A 25,356-nucleotide genomic window follows, 5' to 3' on the forward strand; every position below is an offset into this window, starting at 1 on the left:
AGCCTCCTAATGATTATCTTTTAAAATGATCAATTTATTAACAGGCTTATTGGAAGATGCTATAAGGAAGCTGAAAGGAAAACTAGTTTAAAGGCAACTCTTTTTAAATTTATAAAGAATATTCTAATAATGTAGCCTGCAGCAGGAACAGAATGAAGAATGTATCATGGGAGATCCCTTTTGAGCCTCTTCAGGACATCCCTAATAAGAATTTTCCATAATTCAGAGGCTTTCTGAAGGAATAAAGGCTTTAGCAGTTCCTTCAAATATGTACTTATGGGGAATGGTTCTGCAACAGGCTAATTTCTTCTGTATAAGGCATTGTGAAATTTGTATGTTACAATAGTCTGTAAAATCTGTTAATGAAAACAAACAGTATATGGTATCTAGCACAGCAAAACATGTAATGGTATGGTGTGGTCAAACTATTAAACTCACCAATAATTAGAAGGAGGGAAAATTACTGAGTGCCACAAGAAATCTAAAGAGACAGAGGGATGGCAGGACCAGACAGAAAAAACCAGACTGATCAAAGTGACAGAAACACAAGTAAGACAGCAAATACATGTGGCGACATGTATTTATAGTGCATTTGTATCTAGTGCATAGGTATCAGATAAAAGAAAATTTTAAAAGCAGAGAGAAGAACAGAGAGAAGTCAAGTCTACAAAGAAAGATGGAACATAAAATATGAGGAAGAGGCAGAAGTGTTTGATAATAAGTAAGAATGGGTGGTTTAATTGACTTTCTCGGGATTTCTGTAAGCTTGTCCTTCAGTTTATCTTAAGTAATGATATGTCCCAGATGGCCTGAACCCTGGTACTTTGTGAAACTGACCTAATAAATGTGGCTTTACTTACATAGCTTTGTGTTGAAAATGTGAGTTACACTTCGGGAAGAAAATGTTATCAAAAGCCACCAAGTTTCTCCTGGTTTGAACACCAGCTGTGTTGAAGCTGTTGCAATGCTAATGCAATTTAGCTGAGAACTAGCTTGGACAAGAACCCATCAGTATGGATTGCAGACTCTTAAGCCATGGTGGAAGAATCTTTCCTATGACCATGCAGAGATCTTAGACCAGGTTACTTTACTGAAAGGCCATTGTTTTTCTTCTCATCCAAGTATTTGTCCTTGTCAAACATTTACTAGTTACATTTTAGAGTATTTTAAGGGCCCCACTCCTGAACTGTTGGCTTTTGCCTTGGCTGCATCTACACAGGCACCATCCATCATTAACAGCAGCCCCACATTAATGTGGTTCCTTAAGCTGTAGAACCTTCATGGTCTCAAAAGAATAGAAAACATGAAAGAAAAAGCGACCACAGCCTCCCTATGTCAATAATGAGCATGAATGTAGATGTTCCTGAGTGTTTGCAGAAAACACTCGAAAACATGTTAGAACACAGCTAAAAAGTGGGATTAATACAAAAGCAATCAGACATGAAAACAAACTGCATTCAGTGAAGCTGACTAAACCATGCCAGCTGTCTATGTCATCAGTGTCAAGAGATGAATAACACTTCTCAGAAACAAACACTCTGGTTTTTCTCTTAGTTTCCTCTCTTTGTTATAAAATCCCTTGGGCTTGCATTAAAAAAGAAGAAGAGAGAGGAAATTAAATGAAGAAAAATAAACTACTAAATAAAATAGCTACTATTCCATGTGTACAAATTGTGGCATTTAGCTTCTCAAAAGTCTTTCCTACTAGTTGTTCTTGATTCCTTGAATTTCCAGTCAGTGAATTATCAACTAATTTATCACCTCACAGAGAGGGGATTATCTCCTTATCCCTGAAAATGAATGTTGCTGAGCTAGTCTTACTAACCAAAGTCTGTTTTTCCTACTCTTACATTAGCAGATAAGCCATGACTACAAGAAGGTAAAGTTAAAAATTTAAAATGAACCTGTGAAGACTTTTCAAGACTAGGTATTTGGAAAAAAAACAATGCCCAGCTAAAATTTCATATTCTGCAGGATTCTCTCCTTTACAACCAAAACCAGTTTTGAATGCTGGGAAGTCAATCTGATTTTGGTTACAGCATTGTCTCCTCTTAAAAGTCACATTTTCCCAGTGAATCAGCTCTGTCTTATCTGTCTCTGTTCCCTTTAACTCCAACCCACTGATTACCTGTACAGATTTTAATACTATCAGCAACAAATTCTTCTATTTTGTTAGTCTAAGGATGCAGGCCTTGGAAAGTTATTGCATGAATGGGCTCTAGAGAAGCCTCTTTTTATTTTTGTATTTGGCCCAGGCAAAATCTGAAAACCAGATTCTATTTGTTTTAAGATATCTGCCTGGCTAGCTCTTCAGGCAGTTAGCATGTTATATGATTAATGGAAATATGTCTATGAGCATAAAAATATGTAAAAGGAAAATACCACAACTGATGAAATTCAATAAAAGAGTGTTGGACTGAGATGCTATTGGAACTTAGATTAATGTTTGAGCTCATATTTGCACCTCCACAGAGTGATTTTTTTCCTGACTATGTGTATAAAATGTATTTAATCAAGATTGTGAATTATGCGTAGATATTATATTTGTGGAATTTGATAGAGATTCATTCCAAATTCACTCCTTAATATTTATTTTTATAATTGATTATTCTGAAGCAATGTCTCCAATATATTCTGAGAGTATTACAAACTCACATAGTGGCAGCACTTCCATTTCATAAAGCTTGCCTTTACTTGTCTAAAAGAGATCCAAAAACTGTCCCACAAAATGAATTGTGTCCCCTTGACAAAGTAGAACTGGTAGCTTTAATTACACCTAAATGTCTAGCATGACTAGGTGTTTCACCTGTCTGAGGAGCACAGTACAGTCCAGCAAGGTTTGTAAACTCCTAATGGACAAAGAGTTTAGTTTGATTCTGATGTGAAAGCAATTTCAATTATCAGGAAGGAGGATAGCAGGCTGCTCAGATAAATTATTCTGTGATAGACCCAGGGATGAAATTGTCTACTTTCACTACTGTTAATAAGGAAAAGCACATTAATATATTTTAATGAGGAGAGGAAAAGGGTAAAAGAAGAACACCTGTGGACAGTTCTTGGCATAAAAGAAATAACTGTGCACAGGGCAATTTTGTGATCTGTAAATTTTAACATTTTAACATTTAGCATTTGGAATTCTTCTACCTAAGTCTAGGTACAGTATTAAAGAAAAAGTTAAACATATGCCTCCCTTCCAGTACTTGCTATACCTGGTTTGAAAGTGGGTTGGACTGGCTACTGGGTGAACTGTTTGAATTCAAACTGAGCATCACCAGATTAAAAGCTTTCTACAAAATTAAGAAACAGCTGCACAGTATAAACATCCTGTGATTATTTTCAGATGCTTCCTTTGAGATCCAGGAAAAGAGACTGTAGCATTTAAGCTATCTGATGAGAAAGACAAAACAAATTAGCAATCAATGATGTGATGGCTGGAACCACTTTCTTTTCACTCAAAGAACGAAATACTTTAAGAAGTAAGTTGGGATTTATGGCCTTTTATAAATCCAGTAACTTAGATCAAATCCTTTGATGGAATTTACAGCATTCAGTGAATGAATGATCTCTTGCTTTCTAAGGCCATCTGTGATTGCTTTGAAAGATGTGACTCAACAGAATAAGCTTTTTCTCACTTACTCAAAGAAATGAAGAGAGGAAGACTGGTTAAAAGAAACAAAAAATTAATATAAAAATAATAAAGAATAGCTACCTATAATAATGATGGTAATTTTCTGCTGATTTTTTTCCATGTGTCTTTGGATAAAATCCAAGGAGTCATAAAATAATTTATAAAATTAAAATATTACCAACTTTATCATTTCCATAGTTTCCGTGAAAGCATAGATATGAATCTGAAAACATTCCTAAGCTACTCCTATCAGGGTTAGTGGCAGGTATGAGGTCTCCCATATGCATTTTTAATAATGATTCAAATATACACTGACACTACCTTTTAAATCTGTTTTCCAGTTCTGACTTTTTTTCACTTATAAAGCTGAAGTTATCGAACTTCATCAAGCCAAGGGTGCTTCTAATTGGAGCTCCAAGACTTGATTCTCTTGGAGAAGAAAAGCTGATAAAAACTCTTGCCATTGACCAAAGCAAGAGCAAAACACTGCAAGCTCCTTTGTGCTTCTTTGCTTTTCAGAGATGCAAATAACAGTATCTCCAAGGCAGCACACAACCTTTTTTTTTTTAATAGCACAACAAAAACTTTTTAAGAGAAGGCATAATAAATTACACAGAAGAATATTCTGCCCAAATGGAGAATCTTTCCTCTAAACACCTTCCAGTAGTTGGACATTGACTGGCAAGCATGAAATTTTTGTATTTTACCTTATCTACCTGTTCATATTCTCCTTAGCATTATAAAGGAATTCAATTAAAAACCTGTTTAGTTCTACCCTTTTTGCAAATTTTCCAGTGGTGCCTTCTGCAGATACATGTTATTATTTTATATGCACACACACACACACACACAAAAAAAAAAAAAAATAAAGGGGGGGGGAACATTCCTATAGCATATCTGGAAAAAAATCTGCTTTATCTTGCCTGAATAATAGCTTAAAGTATAGTCAAATACCAGTTTGTGACCTAAATTGTATCAACAGTAGCTGATCAGTAATGTAGTTCAAAAGACTCTGGAAAACCCTGATCCATTGCCATTATGTTGGGCTACCTGACTAAGACATGGCCAAATCCTCTAAAACATAACACAGAGCATGCATCTTCAAGAAAAGATCATTTTGCTTCTCCCATCTTTAAAAGACATGGATCCCTGGGCACTCTCTTGCTCCATAGCCCCACACTTTAGTTGCAGCCATGTAGCAGGTCACAGCTGATTAACCAGCTGCATCTTGCCATACCAGGAAAGAAATACATTTGGTCTATACAAGCCCCTGCATTTGTGGTGTAGGAACTGTGTGTAGATGCTGGAACAGAGACAATTGTGTATTTTCTATTATTTTTCCTCTGTTTGTTTGGGTTTTTTTTAAATGCAAACTCTTTTAAAAGACTAAGGTAGATTAGATTAGATTAGATTAGATTAGATTAGATTAGATTAGATTAGATTAGATTAGATTAGATTAGATTAGTTTGGAGATAGTTTTCTATTAAGCTGTATAAATAGGAGCCCTGACATCAAAAGAGCATCTGAGGTGTCTCTGTTTTAAAATTACTTCTCATTCTTGGTTTACCAAGTGATTTACTCATAATCACTGAGTTTAATTGGCTTCATCTGGTGTGTGCTGTGGTCCTGTCATGACACAGGCAGTGTATGTCAGTCCCAGTCTGCACATTGCCTAGTCCAGACTAACAGTGAATTTTTCTTATAAAATGGACAGCACAAAATCTTTAGCAAACTTCCCCATTGGAATGGTTTAGAAAATTGCTTAACAATAACGACTGTTCGTGTTTCTCTTTCTAATGAGGGGGGGGGGGGGGGGGGGGGGAGGGGGTTATGAGTAGTTCTCATCAATGCTACTGTTACTTTATCTTCTGTTTATTGGGCAAATTTATTTATACAACTACCATTTTAATCTCAAATTTCTCAAGAAGTTTTGCTGATAAATCTAATCTCTACTTTCTCCACTCTTTACTAATAGGTTTTTGATACAATTTCCTGTTTAATGAACTTTAACTTGTTTATAATTCTCTTATCTTTTATTATGGCTGCCTTTACTTCTCAAAAGTAATGCCCACCAACTAGTTCCCCAATAAACTTCCTGCACACGGTATACTTGATTTCTTTATGCTCTCAGGCCTTTCATTTTCTGCTCTATCCTTGTAATTTTTTGTTATTTTCACAGATGCACCAGTTTTGCATCCTTCAGTGCATTGACCTCACTTGTACTGGATCTTTTTCTTAAGATGTCTTTTATGACTTGACTTCATGAGTTTCCTGCTTTAGCAAGTACAGCATTTCTTGCCTGGAAAGCCATAGGCACACCTTTCAACTGATTACAGCTGCTTATGTAGCCTGCACAGAATATCTGGGAATTCTCATCAAGAACCAGAAGTACTAGAAGTACTATTTAGCTGTTTATCCAGACCCTCATTATCACATCATCATATTTAATGATCCTCATTTCAGATTATTATTGCTCCAGCTAAGTCTATGTGATGGTACACCACCAGCTCTCATCACAGTTAGAGACTTCATTCTAATTTCTTGCCTGAACTTGTTCACAGCTATTTTATGTCCATTTTCCTTTGTGGGAGTGATTATCAATTTTCTTAAATGGCTGGTTTGCCCTAATATTAATTCCTTCCTTTCTTATTATATAAGCAGAGAGGAAAACATACTGTCCTTTTGTTGCTTGTCTCTGTTTTTTTAAGTAGAATACTTCTTTTCAGACTTCAGCTCTGCTTCAATCTGAGTTCACCTTTGTGGATTCAGAGCCATCAGAAATATAGACTGCATTCTGCATGAGTCATAGTAGAAGTGGGTCCAACAGCATTAATAATTTCCTATCATAATCTATAGTTCAGCTACCTCCGGAATTCTTTATCACACTGGTGACCCACAGTCACCTCGTATCCACTTTGCACAGATGTACCTCTCTTCCCCTTCCCATTCTCATGTCAATTCCTGCCATGGTCTCTGAGTGAAACTGTCTTTGGTATTACTATATTACATCCTTCCCGTCTAGTACTCAGGATTATATATTTTTCCTTGTACAATACCCAGATCTACATGAATACTGATAATGCCTACAAATATGTGTCATCAGAAACCCTCAGTAGGAAGGCCCACCTCTTTCTGCAGTGATAAATAAAAAAAAGAGCAAAACCAAAGTCCTGCATAACGCCAGTCCAAAAACTAAACTCTAATGACTTCCCATTGACTGAAAAATAATCCTCTACTAGTTTCATATTTTATCTCATTATTTCTTTCTCCATGCAGAAACTATTTTACCCTGTCTTATTTGCAGATGGACTTAGGCTTAAATCAAAGAGAAAAAAAAACTTCCATTGTGTTCTAAGAGTGGTTCAGTTGAAGCAAGGATTCAAAGCATTAGGAAACTGCATTTCTAGTCTGTCCAGGAAGTGTTTGGGCGGACTTATCAGAACTGAAGCTGATCGTTATTGTCTATATTTGCCTTTTTAATCTTTATCAACAGTGTGCTCAGTTCTTTTTTTCCTGTTCAGGGGACTGACAGCATATTTTATAGTCCTTTGGATTCTGTTCTGTGGAACTTGAAACAACAAAACAAATGTTTTGAATTGATGTTGCCATTCTGAATTGTTTATATACAATGGGCAAAAATCTCTTAAGAAAACATATTTTAAGGATTTCTCCTATCAATAATCCTTAGACAAACATGAAATCATTATTTCATGTTTTTCAATAAAATCCTTTATTAATCATTACCTTATGTATTTACCCAATCTAGAAAAAAATGAGAGATTTGTTGAAAAAAACTTGGAGCTATTTTATATCTGAAGCAACTCAGAGATGTAATATACATATATTGTACAAGAGGTAAAAGCCACTTCTGGTATTGGATCTTGCCTAAAAATATATAAACTACATGAGCATGCCTAATATTATTTATACTTAATCTTGGACACATTTTTCCTAAGCAAGGCACAAAAGTCCTTGAAATGGAAGGACTGGTTTGAGTTTGGTTTAATCCAGCTCAAGAAAGCTTTCTTTATTTGTCACACATATAATGGTCACCATTTACAAAGTGTACAGCATTGTAATGAGTTCATTAAGGAGGAGATTTTAGGTAGCTGTTCTCTGTAGGTGAACAATTAACGAAATATGTTAGCAATTAAAAATGTAACCAACATACAGGTCAAGGTTCCCAGCTGATAGGTCATAACATAATAAGATAGCCTCAAGTCAAACTTAAAGAAGTGTGTGAGTAAGCAATTATTTCCTCTATAAGCACTTAGAACCTAATGAAGTTTAAACAGTCAGGCAGAGTTTATCATAATTATGCCAAATAGTTCTTTTTTGAAGGAGCAGTCCCACTGCAGTGCAAGTGTGGTAGCATTTGGCCCTTATGGAACTGAACGGCACTGAAAGAAAAATGGGAACAGTCAAAAATAATATTTCAAAATGAGAGCAAAGTACACATTAGAAACACCTTGAAGTATAGTAGAGGATATAAAACAGGACAGTAAAAGAATCATAAAACTGCTTCACTTGCTATGTAAAGGTATTAAAATCAAGTTGCAATATGTTGCAGCAGCTCCAGCTTTAAAATTGTTTTCAAAGATTCACTGAAAGTTTTTGACAGTGAAAGCTTTTGGTTTTTATTTTTAAAATACCAAATTATTTCCCAGTAATATGGGTTAAATAAAGAAATGCCAAGAACTGAGTTTCACATTACGAATTTTAGATTTTTTTTTTCCTTTTAACCTCCATTTTAATATGATAAATTAATTGAAACGAAGACATCCTCATGGGAATGTTCTGGCATCTGCTCATACAGATAAGAAAGTGCACAGAAATGGGTTACCAGTAATATGTGGAAGCAGTTGTTCTGTTGTATGATAAATTGTGTAAGGAATTACCAAAGCCTGACTGAAAAACAGAACCAATTCTCCCTGGTTGAGGTCTACTGTACATGAAGATGAGGAAGAAATAATTTAATGAATACCTACAAAAGCCTGAAACTCTGAAAATGTCCTTATAAGGTAGAGACTTTCTCTTCCTCCCCTGTACCGCTTCCAGCAAGGCATAGTAAGGATTGTTGCTGCTAGGAAGGGCATGAGGGACATAATTAAACCCTAAAGGCTAGGGCAAATTGCTATGAAGGCTGCTCCAAGTCATGGGGTAGGAAAGTACTTTTTTTCAGGCACTAGCAGACTGGCATGCTTCCTGCCCCTTACATTCCACCCCGGTAAGATTTTAATTAATACAAGTGGAATAGCATGGAATTACAGTGGAAGTATTCCTGATTACAGCAATAAATTAAATAACCATTAGGGTATTCGAATTCACTAGCGATGCCCACAGACAGAAAAATCCCCTGACCAAACAAACACACATATGTCAAGTAGCTCTTGCTTAACACCGAAAACAAATTTTATTTGAGAGAATTAACAAAATATGCCGGGCTAGTTTCCATTGAAAGTAAATACTACTGCACCCTCTGAAAAGCTTCCAAGTTTCACCAGTCATGTGTTGGAGGAGAGAGTCTCCAGTAGCTTGAATAAGAAGAGAGTTTCATGGTGGACTACAAATCCTGTACATAATTTCAGGAATTCAAATATGTTGTTTATATGTGCTAGAACTTTGGTCATCTCAGATTTTCTAGGTGAGATTTTTTAACCAAAAAGTTAGAAATACTTTTAAGAGAAACACTCCCTATTGACATAAGGTGTCCAGAATGACAACAGATGAAGTCTCCTTTTCCCAAGCTCAACACAATTCAGCAGGATGCGCTCACAGCCTAGAAACCCACTTGTATCCCAGGCTGCATCCAAAGCAGCGTGGGCAGCAGGGCAAGGGAGGACATTCTGCCCCTCTACTCTGCTCTGGTGAGAAGCCACCTGGAGTTCTGCATCCAGTTCTGAGGTCCCCAACAGAGGAAATGCATGGACCTATTAGAACAGGTCCAGAAGAGGCAACTTAGTTGATCATAGGGCTGGAGAACCTCTGCTATGAAGACAGAATATGAGAGTTGGAGTCGTTCATCCTGAAGAAGAGAAGGCTTCAGGGAGACTTTATAGCACCATCCAGTATCTAAAGGGGGATGCAAGAAGGCTGGAGAGGAACTTTTCCCATGGACACATGGTGAAAGGACAATGGTGAAAATGGCCTTAAGCTGAAGGAGAATAGATACTAGGAAGAAAATCTTTGCAAGAAGTATGGTGAGGCATTGGAACAGGTTTCCAGAAAGGTTGTGGACTCCTGATCCCTAGAGGTGTTGAAGACCAGTCTGGATGGGGTTGTGGGTAAGATGGTCTAGGGAAAGATGTGTTTGCCCATGCAGTAGAGTTGGGACAAGATGATCTTAAAGGTCCCTTACAACCCAAACTATGATTCCATGATTCTCTAATTTTATAGAGTTGTGGAAGCATCTCAGTGAATGACCCCAGAGCTTTGTCAGAAAAAGGAGAAGCAAGTAAAAAAATTTTGTCTATAGGAATGCTCTAGATATAACTTGTCACTTACCTGTTTCTCCATATGCTATTATAGAGAATACATTATGGAATTTACTTCATGATAGAATAGCCCTTAACATTAGTAGTGCTCGTCAGAAAGAATATGGTAAGGAACTGAGCAAGGTGATATGTGGGAAAGAAAGAGGCAACAATTCTCATGCTACAATAGTTACACAGTACTCTGTCTATTAAGAAAATACCATTTTCACCAATCAAGTCAGTGAGTTTCTGGGTTAGGCAACAGAAAACAGAAGATGTGACATGCTTTGTTACTGAATGCATTCATTCCCACCCGTAAGAAAGTAAATTTGCTCAGAAATCTGGATACATGACTTATTTTCCCTTAGACTTAAGAGCAAGGTGCGTTTTAGTTTATATTCATTTTAATCTTTTCCTGCAAATGGCTCTGAGATACTGCTGTTATTCTGTGTGCTTTAGCATGACTTTTGATTTTTGTCCTTCCAGCTTCTCCAGTTAAGTAACACCTTAGCTCTAATACCTTCATTATCTCACTTGAGAGGTGATGTACATGATGGTAGCAGCAGGAAGAACTTAAAGGTAGTTTAATTAGTGTCCTTATACTGCAAAATGTGGTACATGGAAAATAGCTTTGATGTTTTGAAATGCAGTAGGAAGGTGGTAAGATGGTTTATTCAGTTATGCATTTGTGTTTTGTAGTGCATGCACAGGCAAAGTTAGAAAGAGTAGTGTGCAAAAACAAGTTCACAGGGAGATTAGTTTAACACTATTTTCCACAGTGGAGAAATAAAAAGGAAGGGAACAAAACAACTGGCTAAAGCTGTATCTGAAGCCCAGCTCACAACTCAAACATTTTGGGTACTTAAGATGACTGTTTATTTCAAGAAAAAAGAAAGGCAGAAACCAGACACAAATCCCTTCCTAAGTAAAAAACATCCCAGAATGCCACATACATAGATTAAGCACAATTCTATTGTATCATACATAGTACAAAGTCATATCAACATAGGATTCTTTTCTTTGTGCAACAATGTGCTTAATATAATCAGATCCCTTCCAACAGGGCAAAAAGATTTTGCACATATTCCTAAAAATATCTGTGCAGAAATTATACATTGGGAGCAGTAAAAATTCAGTATGAATCAAATATTACTAAACAATCAACAGTACTGCCTCTTTTTTACTTTTATTACCACATAAATAAGAATTTAACTTCAGCTGAATCCCAAAGTTAGAGTTTAAAGACACCTTTGAAGGTCACTTAGTCCAATCCCTCTGCAACGACCAGGAACAACTTCAAGTAAACCAAGTTGCTCAAAGACCTGTCCAACCTGGCTTTGAATGTTTACAGAAACTGGGCATCTATCGCCTCTTGGGGTAACCTGCTCCAGTGTTTCACCACCCTTGTCATAAAAAATTCCTTCCTTCTATGTAGCCTGAATCTTTTTGTTTACAACCATTAGTCCTAATGCCAGGCCCTGCTAAAAAGTCTTTCCCAGTCTTTGTTGTAGGGACTCTTTAAGTAGTGAATGACAATGAGATCTCCTCAGAGCCTTCTCTTCAACCACACAACCTGAATGTTCTCAGCTTGTCTTAATATGAGAGGTGTTACAACCTTCTGGTCATCTGGGTGGCCTCCTCTGGAACTGCTCCAACAGGTCCATTTCCTTCCTGTGCTGAAGACTCCAGAGATGGACGCAATACAGGCAGGCTCTCATCAGGGCAGAGCAGAGGGAGAATCCCTACCTTGACCTGCTGTCCATGCTGCTTTTCATGCAGCCCAGGAAGTAACAAAAAAATAAACCAAGGAGCAATACCAGTGCCAGAGCAGCACAAGAAAAAAGGTCACTGATTCACAGTCATTGACACCCTTCACCGAAACCCCACTGCAATACCCTGACCTCCTCTGCCTCACAATCCAATCCAGAGTGGGAACCCTCCCACCCTCCCCAGAAAATTACTTGAGGGGTATAGAATCACCTCCTAGCCATGCCCCTCCTGGCTACTGGAAAAATTAACCCTGTCCTGGCTGGATCCAAGATTTTGTTTTAGGCATTAGAGCAGAAACCCTTCAGTACTTCTTCACCTCCCTAAAATCAGAAAGCATTTATCACATGAGGGCATATCAACCAGATTCTACTGACTTTTAGCACATTGAGGTCCTCCAAAATGTAACAGACAACATATGCTACACCAGGCAGCAAGAGGAAAATATAAGACCAGTGTCCCTTACATTTGCATAGGTCTTTCCTGACACAAGCATTTCAGTACCCACACACTGGCTGAATTTCCACTTGCAGTGGCAGGTTTATCTTGGACTGCTTTTAATCTTTACTCATAAATCACAATAAACAGAAGGAAACTTCATACTTCCTCCTGCTGTTTTTACATCCTCATACTTTCAAACACCAGCAGCATTATTCAAGTGAACATGTCCTAAGAATAAAGGTTTTTAGTAAGGTCAACTGTGCTGTATTCCTTAAGAAAGTCCGAAGAATTAAGATGCTTTATTAAGTGCTTGAAAGCAATAATTTCAGTTCAAAAAAATTTAGCTTTTCCCTTAATTACCATTTTCTTCGGTACAAGTATTCGAGACATGAAAACAAGATGTTCTTCCGTTTACTGAAAGGCTAGGGAACATGAGGTTCAAATAAGATTAATGTATTATGTAGTAAGGAATTGCTGCTCTCCTTAAGTCCATGGTAAATATGACAGTCTTTTTTTTTTTAAGCTCATGTAAATTGCAATAACCTCACCTCAGATCAGAGAATGTCTGAAAGTTGATCTAATTAATTGGAGCAGGGGAGGGGGAAGGTGAATTACAAAATTTATTTTTCACTGACTTCAGTGCCACATCTATCACACTGAAAAAAAATAAATTGAAGTTTCTGAACTTGCTATGTTCCTTACTTCTAACAAAAATTTTGGAGGAATATTGACTTTTTTCCTAAATTTTGTCAAGGAGAAACTAACAAAACCACTTCTACTGCATAAGCAATGTAAGTTTTCACTAGTATAAATTTCAGTCTCTGTTATAGATGCTGCACAAGCACTTAGATATCTGGCCTGAGCAAGCGACTAACCTGTATTTTTTTCTTGCTTTGAATCACAAGACTTTGCTCCATGAAACAATTGGTAGATCCAATTTCAAATAGCCCAGAAGATTTATAGCGTCTCTGGAAGCAAGTAGAAGGAGGGCTCCCTCATTTGAAGGAATACTTAGCATGACATTGAGCTGAAAAATTGATGCTGCCTATTCATCTTGTCTAAGAAATGCTGCCTGGACAGCAGAGACACTGTACTCCACAGGATAAAATAGAGAGCTACTAGATGAGTCCTCCTGAGGACAGATTGCCCAAGAGCAAAAGCAATCTCCTCAAGGCTCTATAGGGCAAAGTCCCAAAAATCTTACATTGCTAACTCATGATAAGACTTTATGATTAACAAACATCTTGATAGAATCTGTCAGGCAGTACTTTATGACAAAATCCTTTCAATGAAGAAAAGATATTTTAACAGAAAACCTTTAATGACTGTTATATGCTTATCTTTGAGATAACAAAGCAACAGAAATTGAGAAATTAATTATTATTAATATGTATTATTAATACATTTATATGTTTGTCAGGCTTTGAATATAATAAATATGGAGATTCTTTCTGCTTTTTTTCTTGTTCTTTCACAATCTAATTCCAATGTTTTTATGCTTACACAACAGCACCCATAGCTTCATCTGTAGCTTCCATCCTGCCCTTCTCGTACGTTTTATCACACTTTTTTCATTACTGATCGGTTCAAAAGTGTTAATTTTTTTAAATCTAGACTACCTTTGTCAGCTCATTACACCAGAAAGATTGTGCATGCAACTTCAATTAGATTTTTGCCTATAAAATTACTTGTGATCACTTTTCTACATGGCTTCTATGGTAGCAAGTGAAACAATGGAGAAACATGAGAATAAACACAGCATTTAAGCAGTAGTTCTACTTAGAAAAAAAAATACACTATCCTCCACTAATGATCATCCACAGCAGCTGAACCGAGCAAGTAACTGAGTTCAAAATATCTTTATCTACAATTCAATAATGTTTCTTGACAAAATATCTGTTCGATAGTTGAAATGTCCTCCTATCCAGAGTCAGAGTTTTCATAGTCTTTTGTGAAGTGAAATGGAGTTACGCAAATGAGTATCGTTTTGGGGAGGAATAGAGGACCATTACAGCCATAACTTTGGGGTTCTTTTTTAGAAGGACAAAGGAAGTCTTCCTGAGAAAAGCCCATTAAAAATAGACAAACTGAGACAAGGTTGCAAAGTGCCAGGGAAGACGCATAAGTAATAGCTGCATAGTATGGAGGAGAACCAGAGGTGTGCTTTTCTGGCATACAGCTTGTGCACAGGAGAGAGATTTGTAGGAAATAGGGTACACTACAAACACCACCTCCAAGTTTACACATGTTCCTGCTGACTCATTTAGCTGCTGCTTGAGCTTGGTACTGCTAGTTAACAGATCTCATTGCACGTTCCCATCAGGTAATACTATTCATTGGAATATCAGTTCATCCTGGAGAAATCTTTGGCTAAAATAAGAGATGAAACTCACACTGTATCGGGTAAGAGAAGGCAGAAGGGTGAGTGACATATGAGTGAAAGCCATTCATAAGAGAAAGTTGAAGCCACTCTGATCAGAGAGCACCTAGCTTAGAAGAGAGATAAATTTTATGCTGGTACTTTGTCATTTATTTAACTCATGATGGCATAACCCTTGTGGCCACTATATGGCCACCTTGTGTTCTTCTTTCTTGTATTCTTCCTTTTTGTATTCTTAGTGTGCAATTTTGTACTAAAGCTAACCAAAGTGCCAACTGCATACAGAAATGTTGCTTTCTTTGACCAGCTAAGATGCAGATAAGCGCCCATCCATATGTGACCACTGCTTATCCAAGGTTCTGCAGATCTAACTGATAGAGCAACTAGTTCTGTATACAGACATATGGAGGACAAGAAATTTCTCAGGAGAAGTCAGTATGGTTCACTACATGAAAGTGTTTGACTAACTTGGTAACAGTGAAGTGATGCACCTGGAAGATAAGAGGACATCAGTGTCTGACGAGTTTCTAATGAGCCATCAATAAGGCTTTCGACGCTGCCTCCCAGAAAAGCCTCAGGCTGTTGCTGCAGGGGCTGGATGGGCAGACAATGGGGTGGTTTGAAAAGTGGATGAATGGACAGACCTTGAGGGTGGTGATCAGCGCAGAAAAGCATACTTGGATGCTGGTAACTAGAGGTGAACCACCGGGGGTCTGTGCTGAGTCCAGTCCTGTTTAACATCTTCATTAATGATCTGAATGATGGAGCAGAGAGTACCCTCAACAATTTGGCCGATGACACAACTTTGGGAGGAGTGGCTGATAGACCTGAGGGTCAGACTGCTAATCCAAAGGGACCTTGACAGGCTGAAGAAATGAGCTGACAGGAACCTTGTAAAGTTTGGCAAAGAGAAGTGCAGAGTCCTGCAGCTGGTGAAGAACAGCCCCTCACACCAGTATATGCAGGGGGCCACCCTGCTGGAGAGCAGCTTGGCAGAGGTGTGTGGTTGGCCAAACACTGGCACAGGTTGCTCAGAAGAGTTGTGGAGTCTCCATCCTTGAAAATAACCAAAAATCATCTGGACATGGTCATAGGCAATGAGCTATAGGTCACCCTGGGCGAGCTGGTGCACAGGACCAGATGTTGCACCTTCCAACCTCAACAAGCCTGTGATACTGTTACTTTATGATTCTGTGAACACTATAGGAGACCCAGTATCCAACTGTTTTCCCCAGTTCACTGCTGTCGTGAATTCATTCCCAGAACTAAATAGGATGGAATACCTTAGGACTGAAACTCTTTCAGTGGAAAATCTGAATATTTAATTCAAACCAGGTTTTAGAGCACTTTAAATTCTAGACTGTGCATAGATAGAAAAGCAAGCATTCAAAGACTTCTTCAGTCATTCTGGAATGAATATTTTAATCACTTAAACCACTAAGTAGCATTTATTAACTGAATTTCCTAAGCATATATCTAAGCTGCCAAGGTCTGTAAATCTACACCAGGATATTCACCAATTTTGGTATTTCACTGGAGTAGAATTGCAATATCTCCATACTATACCTATATTTAGTTTTATGTATGATCACATAAAAACTCTACCTCCAGTACAACTATTAGTGTATCAATATTAACATAAAGCCATCTTACAATAACTGGTATCACCTAGTCCCTGGAATATTATTGTATCATCAAACCAATGCAATAAAATTTTAATAGTGGAGCTAGTAGTTTCTCCAGTTTACAATCTGTTTGCACCTGGGGGTTTTTCATTGTGAAATCTCACTGTCTCAAGACTTTTACTGGTTCTGAATATTTAATATTTTCATTAAAGCTCAACTTATGAATCTGTCTGAATCCATACAGCTTCTAGTTTAAACCTTTTCCCCCATTTTAAAAAAACTGTAATTGAAGCAGAAAGAATCATAACCAGATGTTTTTGAAAATCAGTCTACAATCTACACTGAGGTTTTCTTCCCTGGTGTGTGACTACTGCTATTTTAACATTTGGCTTTGACAAACACCAAGGTATTTTTTCTTTCAATAGATAAAAGCAGAACTTCTCTCCTAGGCACATTTTAGTGAATCCAGAATTACTGTTTCTATTTTCAGTTAATGGAAGGAGAAAACTCTCCAGATCCAACTACTTAAAACTGTTATTGTGCAGGCCTTTCAGAATACCTTCCAGTTTTCTTCTTCCATGAATAAACATTAAATATTCGTGCCTTAATTAAAAGTGTTTCCACTTGATGTCTTGCATTCCATCTTGGTCAGCTCTTCCTTGTCAGTCTGTAGTTTCAGTATTTATGACTTTATAGTGCTTTACATAGCAGCCAATTGGGTATCAAGTCACTCCTTCCACAAGGGTAAATACTCTGCAAATTGCTTTACAAAAGGAAACAAAATATTGCAACACAGCCAATCCACCATGCTCTGTGGTTTACCAAGACTGTTTTAAAGGTCTTTAGTTTTAATTAGTTGCCACTTGTCAACAAACTGAATCACATTTAAAGACTCTAGTTCTTCAGGCCATTAGTTTAACTGCATTGCTGCAGAGAGAAGAGAAAAATCAGAGACATTTTCCTAAAAGAAAAGAAGAATATTCAGATAAGAAATATTCTTTTATGACTTTGGACTCAACATTTCATCTTGGAATGCGAAAGACACAGAAGAACTAAGTAATCCACTACCCCTTTAATTCAGAGCAATTAAAACTCAACAGCAGGGAAAGAACACTTCTAGTTGGATTCCAAATATTTCTTAAAGCAAACTTGTGGTAAAACTACTGATTTTTGACAGCCTTCTGGTTGTATGTGTGAGACAAAGTAATAATTCTGGATTTTCAGTACCAGCTTCCCTGTTAAGCATCTCTAACACACAAAGGTCAACAAAAGCAAAGGAGGACCTCAGAGTCTTTCACATGAAGAACCTCTGTATACCTGGAAGGGTTTGCTGCCTGCTCTTATTTCTTGTGGGGCTGTGGTCTGCTGCATTACCACGTGAGAGATTTACAGTCACTTCGGGGGTTTAGATTGCTCTTGGTAATAAGTGGCTTGAGCTCTGAAGACAGTAAATCAACGGTTTCAACAATCCTAAAACTACAGTATAAGAAGGATTCCATTGTTCTGCAGAGAACGCCGAGCACTTTGCACACAGGTGCCTGAAAGTAATTGATGGCAGAGATCCTTCCTTAGCTATGCATGCCTGAACTGTATTCAATTCAGGGCCATTCTCAAAATGCCATTGTTTTCTTATGTAATTCACACAAGTTGCCATTCTACATTTGCTATTCGCCAGGGGATGTAATCTGAATCTTGTCAAATTATACTATCCTGATATCTTCTTCCCTGCTCTAAATAATTAAGACTTGAGACTTTCAAGACATGGAGGGGGAGGGGGAAGAAGATAGATGTGGGTTACAGGGAGACAGGAAGTACAGGAAAAGGATGAGTAAGGCACAAGAGTAAAATGGAAATAAAATGTGGGAATAGGCAGTCACAGATGATAAATTTAATAAAAATATGGCTCACACGGTGGTTCCTACCACTGGAAATGCAAAGCTATTATTCTGTTTTGAAAATACTCTCTTCAGATGCCTAAAACTTATAAAATGTAAGATACAAAAGGTAATTCTTTAAAAGATAGAGATCTTACAGTACTTAACATTGCTATCTCGCAGGTATTCTAAACAGCGCTTTGCAAAAAGAAATACAGCATCTTACAAAAAAGAAGACACCACAGATATATAAGGGTTGCAAGCACATTTTTATAGTGTTTCCATGCATATCCAGGGAGGAAATGCATATACCTCTGTTCTAAGTGTGCTAACCTGTTTCAGCTTCTACTGACTTCACAATAAAGGTAAAAGGAGCATTTTCCCCTTCTTATCTTTGTCAGTACGTAGGGGAAGATAGCCAAATCCAGACTTCTTAAGTCACAATGTAAAGACTTTTTCCATATTATCACTTGCTGATGAAAGCAGCTTTTAACAAGATCTACAACCATGGCTGGTAGTTTAAATTTTGCAGGATCTGGTGATATCATCACCTTTGAATCTCTGAGTCCATTTTCAGTTAAATACACCCAGTAAAGTTCTGCTAAGCACCTTCAACATTTCTTCCTAACGATGTCATTTACTGAAGAACTGCCAACAGAAGAGCGAGTCTCACATTTTTTATTTTATTAAAACAATACCCTAAATCACCTTCTCCACGTAACTGTCACTTTTCAGTAGCTACAGTGCCAGAAGGAGAAACTTAGGAGTCAAATGGGCTTTTGTTTTGACAGTTTGCTTTGGAGGGAGGGTTATTGATTTCTTCAAAGAAAATATTGCCCCAGGAGTCTAAATTAGATGGGCGGTTAGACCTGCATTTCAGTTCCTTCCCTAGCCCATCCCTAACATGCTTAAAATTCTCTGCAGCAATTGTTTGTGTTAACAAAATATTCTAAAGAGCTCCTTTCTCAGGGTACTTTGAGACAATGTGAAGGAGCCCAGGCATGCAGAAACTAGACTCTTTGTGGGGACGCATATCTCTAAGCTTAGAGATGAATTGTGCTCTGCAGCTCACGTCCTCCTGGGCTCTCAAGAGCTGATGGACTCAACAAGTCCCTCTGACACAGTATCTTCACCAGCCTTCTCCTAAGTATTTGTTCACTGTTGTTGAATCATTTCTTGCCCCTCCTCCAAAACATTGTGGCATTCCTGAAGACAGATTTACCAGCTGCCCTGGATTCAAATTTCACTCCTATTTTTTAATTTCTTATATAAAAGCCTTTAGAATTTGTGTGCAACTACAGAAAAAAATAAAAAAAAAGCTTTTGTGACATTCTTAGATTCAGCACAACCTATACCAACAAAAACAGTTGGCAAGAGGTTTGACTCAGATAATGAAAAGGCTGTGTACCCTTCCTCATTCTTGTTCACAGTCACTCACTCTCCCACCATTTCTTCCACTTGCTTATCTGCACCCATTGAGCAAATCCAGGGGGGCAGACAGACAAGACAGGCTGCTTTGTAGGGCATTTTTTTTTTACATTGGGGCAGTTACCTATTCTTCTGTAAAAATGTTGAAAAAATGTTATAAAAATGTTATAGTACAGAAAAGGACTTAAACTGCAAGAAGGAATTTCACAATTTCCCCAACATAACCTCCACTGAAGATATAAATATAATCTCTCTCTGTTTCCTAGGATTTTTGACAAGTATAGAAGCATGTACTAGATATCCCCCAAGTAGAAAGCATACTTTTTTCTTCTTTTTTTACATTGACATGGCCTGAGAATTACCCTCAAAAAAATTGTATACAATGTTCAGTGTTAAAAAATTTCTTCTCTTAGCCATTTTTAGCTTCTGAGCTCATTATTCCTTTCCTTCCTCTACATGTTTCTAAAGTTTTCTGGTTTTCCACCAGTTTCTACCTCTTTCCACCAGTTTCTACCTCTTTCCACCAGTTTCTACCTCTTTCCTGCCAAAATATTGTGTCTTCTATGTGTCTAGTTATTCAAAGTTTATTTTCAAGATGTTATCCATGACAGACAGATACAGAAGAAGGAGAGCACATGGCCAAGTGAACTTAGAAAGAATGTGAGAGTCAGATCAGTATACAAATGTCTTTCATCTTAAACCAGAACTATATTGTGTGAGGATGTTGTTTAAAAATGGTACATCCTTTACCTGCAGGGCTCCAGCAAGGAAATGTCTGTACTGTCTGTAGCTATAAATGCACACATGTATGGATTTGAAGGGTATTCCTTTTCAGTGATATTGCTTATTTCATCTGGAGCACTGAGATACCAGGAAGCGGACACCTGAAGTTCACTACGAGGGTTCTCAGCATTACCTCGTGTACCTTCTTCAGATGGATAAGATGATTTTCTGGCTTAGATTTACAAATGTAACTAGTTTACTGGCCCTATCCCACAAGGATATTCCTCTGTAGTGATAAGACAGACTGTCAAAAGAGGAAATAAAGATCATTAGCCAAAGTAGAACATTGTGAACCTTAACAGTGTTCCACTTGAAGTGGAAGAATGATGAGTGGGAATATTTCAAATGAAGAGGGTCAAATCAAATCAATTAGAATATGTAAAATAGTAGACCAAGATGCATCAGAAGTTTAATAGAAGGCACAATTTTTTTTATTTTTTATAATGCATGAAAGTCAATTGTATGAAGATTCTTTTCCACAGTTTCATCTGTAGTAATATTTAGAGTTAACCAATAACTAGACTAAACTAAAACTGAAAGAGCAGTTCCCTTCTCCAAAAGTCCAAAAACACTAGGCACTTCTTCATGTATTTGGGATACCTATGAGATTTAACATACAATAGTTTGTGTTGCAGAATACCTTATGCCCAATATGAACATCAAGCCCCATAAAATCTGCAAAAATCTCCTAAATACAAAAATGCTTCCGCCATCATATAACATGAACTGAAACTTGTTTTTCACAAAAAAAACCCAAACTTCCATACAAGCAAAACTAAACCAATCAAAAAAAAAGAACCCAAAAAGACAAAAACCCAAATAAACACAAAACCACTAACACAATTCTAATTCAAGAAAAAGCAAAGTGTTCTCAGACACCTTTATCCCCAAGTATCAACTGCAATTCCTAGAACAGTTTCTGCTGACCCAATTGTCCATCAACCATCAGTAAAATAACTCTCCCAATCCCTGCAGCCATGGACAAGTGAGCTTGCAAGTGTAAGAACAGCTCCTCCCCTGCTGAAAAACCCACAACAAAACCAGCACTTTCACTCCACTGCAATTGACCTGCCTCAGGTAGTAAAGAAACTCAAGGACACATGTTCTATTATTTTCTTTCTTGGTTCTTTTCTGTCTGCTTTTTAAATATGTAAACCTTCTCTAATGCAGCATAGGACTTCTGCAATTCAAAATCTTCTCATAGATTTCTGACCTACATTCCAGAACAGGCAGACAGAAAGCTGAAAAGCTTTTTTTTTTTCAGTTCCCTTTCTCACAGGCTTACATGAACACATTCATGATTTCTTCATTAAGAAGGTGTTGAACAGTGAGTGTACATTCTTGCTTTTCTGTGTGTTATTTGTGGTGAGGGTGAGGAAAAGAGACAGCAGTTATCCATTGGTTCTTCAGAAAGCATGTTCAGAGTAGTATAGAATCAAAAGTACAGATGTGAAGAGAGAAAAGAACAAAGATTGATAGCTTTGGGGAAGAAAAGTGATGGAGATTATGACAGATACCATCAACTAGTAAGTGACATGTCCTGTGCAGCTGTGAAAGAAGAATTTACAAACAAATTGTACAAAGAATTTAAAAACAGAATCAGCATCACTCAGCTCTTGACACTATGTGCTTTATCAAGAGTTTATATCAAGGACTTCATGGTAAAATGGCTCATATTAATCTCAACTAATCTCAATCCAGGCCATTGCAGTTTAAATGTAGTACAATCTAACTGTCCTTTTCTTGGGTTCAATGGACACAAACTGATATGGTTGTGCACCACTAATATTACGCTGTACAACTACATCACATGTACAGCACAAGGCCTTAATAACTTTACTTACTTAGAAGAGTATCTCAAAAGGAAGGTTCAAACAAGCAGCCTGTTTATTTCTTTATTCAGCAGAATTTTATAGGCACTCAGTGTTGTCAGTTGTTTCCTGTGTATGGTTTCCCCAGCTTTCTAACTGCTATAACACATCTATAAAAGTCAATTAAAACATAATTGTCTTTTATGTAATCTAGGCGATGTAGCAACTGTCTAAAGACAACCTATTTTCACAGTGTAGTCAGACAGGTTCAGATAAAGGTATTTAGTTATATAGCTATGGTTAATCAAGTAAAAGCCAAGATGGAAATACTGGAAAATTATGTACAGTATCACCCCGACTTATAACATACTACTCCTTTTTAAAATGCTTTTTTTGGGAGGTTGGAGACAGCATTTTCCATCCAAGTGTTACTATGCTTATCTTATATGCCAGACAGAATACACCTAAGATACCTTTTTACATCTCTCATTCTCTGGGGCATGAAAAATCCATGGAATGTGATTCCAGTACACTAAATTAGTATTAGCAGTACAAGTTCAGGAAAGTCTTCAGTAGGATATTCAGCTGACCTTCTGAGATGAGACTGATTATAGAAAAGATTTATTTTAAATGAAAATAACATTTACAGTGTCAGCCAAATCGGAGTTCAGATTTTAGATCCAAAGCCAAAAGGTCTGAAAGTAATAGTATCAATCAAGTAAAATACATTCCAATTAAGCAGTGACTTTTCTAGTTCAGAAAACTGCATTATTGATACAAGATTGCTTCTGGAAAAGTCACAAAGTTCAGAACTCACAGAGTTGGAGCATTCATATAAATTCCTTTAAACTACACTGAAGTTAGGTTAAATCCTTGCTTTTCACTTATTCCAATCTCTTGGAGAAAATTCCGGGTGCTCTAAAGCTTATATTGTTTTCAGCTACACCAGATGGTCTGATCATACATGTTACCTTTCTCTATAAACCATGTCTTTCTCTAATTCAGCAACGCGCTTCAAAGCCGAGAGCGCCGGGTTCATGTGTGGAGTTCGCAGTGTTTATATTTGATGTTACCGGCTGATATCGCTAACAATCATAATCAGGAGAAAAGCATATCATAAAGTGGAACAGACATTGTGAAAGCAATAAGGCCCGATTTCCGTTTCACTTTCGCAAAAAAGGTTTTTCCTGGGAACAAGAGGAACGCGAGGTCTCAGGGAATCGCAAGTCATATGCAGAAGCCACAGTCGTGGGCGGTGAAAACGAACCGGGTAACCCCTCGAGGCCGGTGATAATGGAGCTGCTAAGCACCGTGTAGGGCAGTGTTATGAAATCAGGACAGAGTACAATAAACCCCCTGCAAACGGATCAGCGGACCTGTGATAAGCTTTCTTCACTTGCCTCGGGTGGGAGAAGGGCAAGGGGGAAGGGAAAGGGAGAGGACACGTATTAATATGTAACTCCAGACTCACCGATTTTGGCCAAGCTGGCCACAAGTATCCAGAGTGCAATGATATACGGCTCCTGGACGTGATCCCATTTGAAAGAGACGATGGAAAAGGTTTGGTTGCTATTTTTATGGCTTTCCGAGCTCCTCTGTCCCAGCGCGGCTGGGAGAGCCATCAGCCCCAGGAGGAGCGCCACTCCAGATACCTGCCTCATCTTCAAGCCACACAACAAATTCCTGCTTCCCCTTCCCGGAGAGATCCCGCCTCTCCGGAGCTCCTTGGGGGCGAGGTCCTTGTCCCTTCGCACAGACGCGCCCGACGGCTGAGGACGGGACAGCGACGCGCGGCCGCCGGCAGGGTCCCCTCCTGTCCTGTCCTGTCCCCTCCTGTTCCCTGCTGTCTCGTCCTGTCCCGTCCCGCAGCGGCTGCCCCGGGTGTCCCCTGGCGCGGGGAGGCGAAGGGCGGGTCGGGGGCTGCGCGCCCCAGCGGATGCTCCGAGCGGGTCCCGCTGCCGGCCCGCACCTGCCTTTATCAGGCTCTTGCCGGCCGGGCGGAGGCGGAGCCTCCCGCCGCTCCCGCACAGGCTGCCCTGCGGGGACGGCGATGCCCTGACTCGACAGAGCGCCCGGGGCTGGGGGCTGTGTCCGGCCGGCCCGGGCAGCGAGCACAGGAGCAGCAGGAACAGCAGCGGGCCGGAGCCGGCCTGGGGCGCTCCCGCGGGCACGTCCTGGGGGAGGCCGGGGTCCGCCCCCGCCCCGGAGCGCGGGACATCGCAGGGCTCCCTTCGGCGCTTGGGATGCTTTTGTATCAGCCCCACTCGCCCGGCAGGTTGTCACAGAGGAAACTTTTCCGCTTCTCAGCCTCGAGTCCCCTTCTGAGGGGACCCCGAGTCCACTGAGGACACGGCAGCGTTTCTCAAACCAGCCTTTTCTTCCGTCCGCCAGAAAGCACGTCTTCCCACGGGGCTGGGGAAAAGGACACCAGCAGGCAACATTCGGCTTGCCACTTAGATCTGCTTGCAGCTGCTTATTAAAATCTCCTGTATTAAAAACGCTAGCTGGCGCTTTTTTTTTTTTTTTTTTTTTTTTTTTTTTTTTTTTTTTTTTTTTTCTTATGTTTACACTGTGAGACCTTTTAGGAGGTTCTACTCTCCCCCTAAACCCTCTTTTTCCTGCTGATAACATCTGGCTGCTCTCCTGGATGGTCCGTGTTATCGTGGGTCCATGGTGCTGCAGGCAGAGGGATAATAATCATCACCCCGCAGTAAAAGGGCAGCAAAGCATCCTGTTCCCGACAGGCAGAGCTGAGGGCGCCCTTCCACACACCTCAGCAGCAGAGGCAGCAACTCCTCTCCGCTCTTGTGTGCTCCAAAACAATCTGTGTGCAGCCGCCTCCTTCTGTGACTTTCTGTGGAAAAACACTGCTTTTTTGTTTTCCTAAAAATGGCAGGTTTTATTAGGAGGTAAAAAAATTGAACTGGGTAAAGCTGCCCTTTAGAATTTTTGAAAGACAGAGAAATTATTTTGATTATTTCAATCACTAAGGAGAAAAGCTACCTACTTTTTCATAGTCATCTGTCCTGCACAGACACTCTATAAATCAATTAGCTAGTTAATTAAATCTATACACTTCCATGGAATGTTATTGTCATTATTATCTCAAAGCAAGTGCCCCAAATTGGACCAACTGTCTTCAAACA

The 25,356-nt window shown here is 38.7% G+C and overlaps 1 protein-coding gene across 2 annotated transcripts in view; it reads right to left on the reverse strand.

The window, feature by feature from the left end:
- Window positions 1-23,979, reverse strand: part of SLC9A3 (solute carrier family 9 member A3) — a gene marked incomplete at its 3' end in the record, with an annotated part of 51,712 nt that extends 27,733 nt beyond the window's left edge. For both annotated transcript variants that reach the window (XM_083866926.1, XM_083866927.1), the window contains exon 1: window positions 23,682-23,979. In XM_083866926.1, the coding sequence (XP_083723052.1) occupies window positions 23,682-23,871 (190 nt within the window). In that variant the 5' untranslated portion in view covers window positions 23,872-23,979. The remainder of the gene's footprint in view (window positions 1-23,681) is intronic.
- Window positions 23,980-25,356: the final 1,377 nt, after the last annotated feature.

Source organism: Zosterops lateralis (assembly GCF_965231275.1).
Source record: "Zosterops lateralis genome assembly, chromosome: 1".
Classification (NCBI taxonomy): Eukaryota; Metazoa; Chordata; class Aves; order Passeriformes; family Zosteropidae; genus Zosterops; species Zosterops lateralis.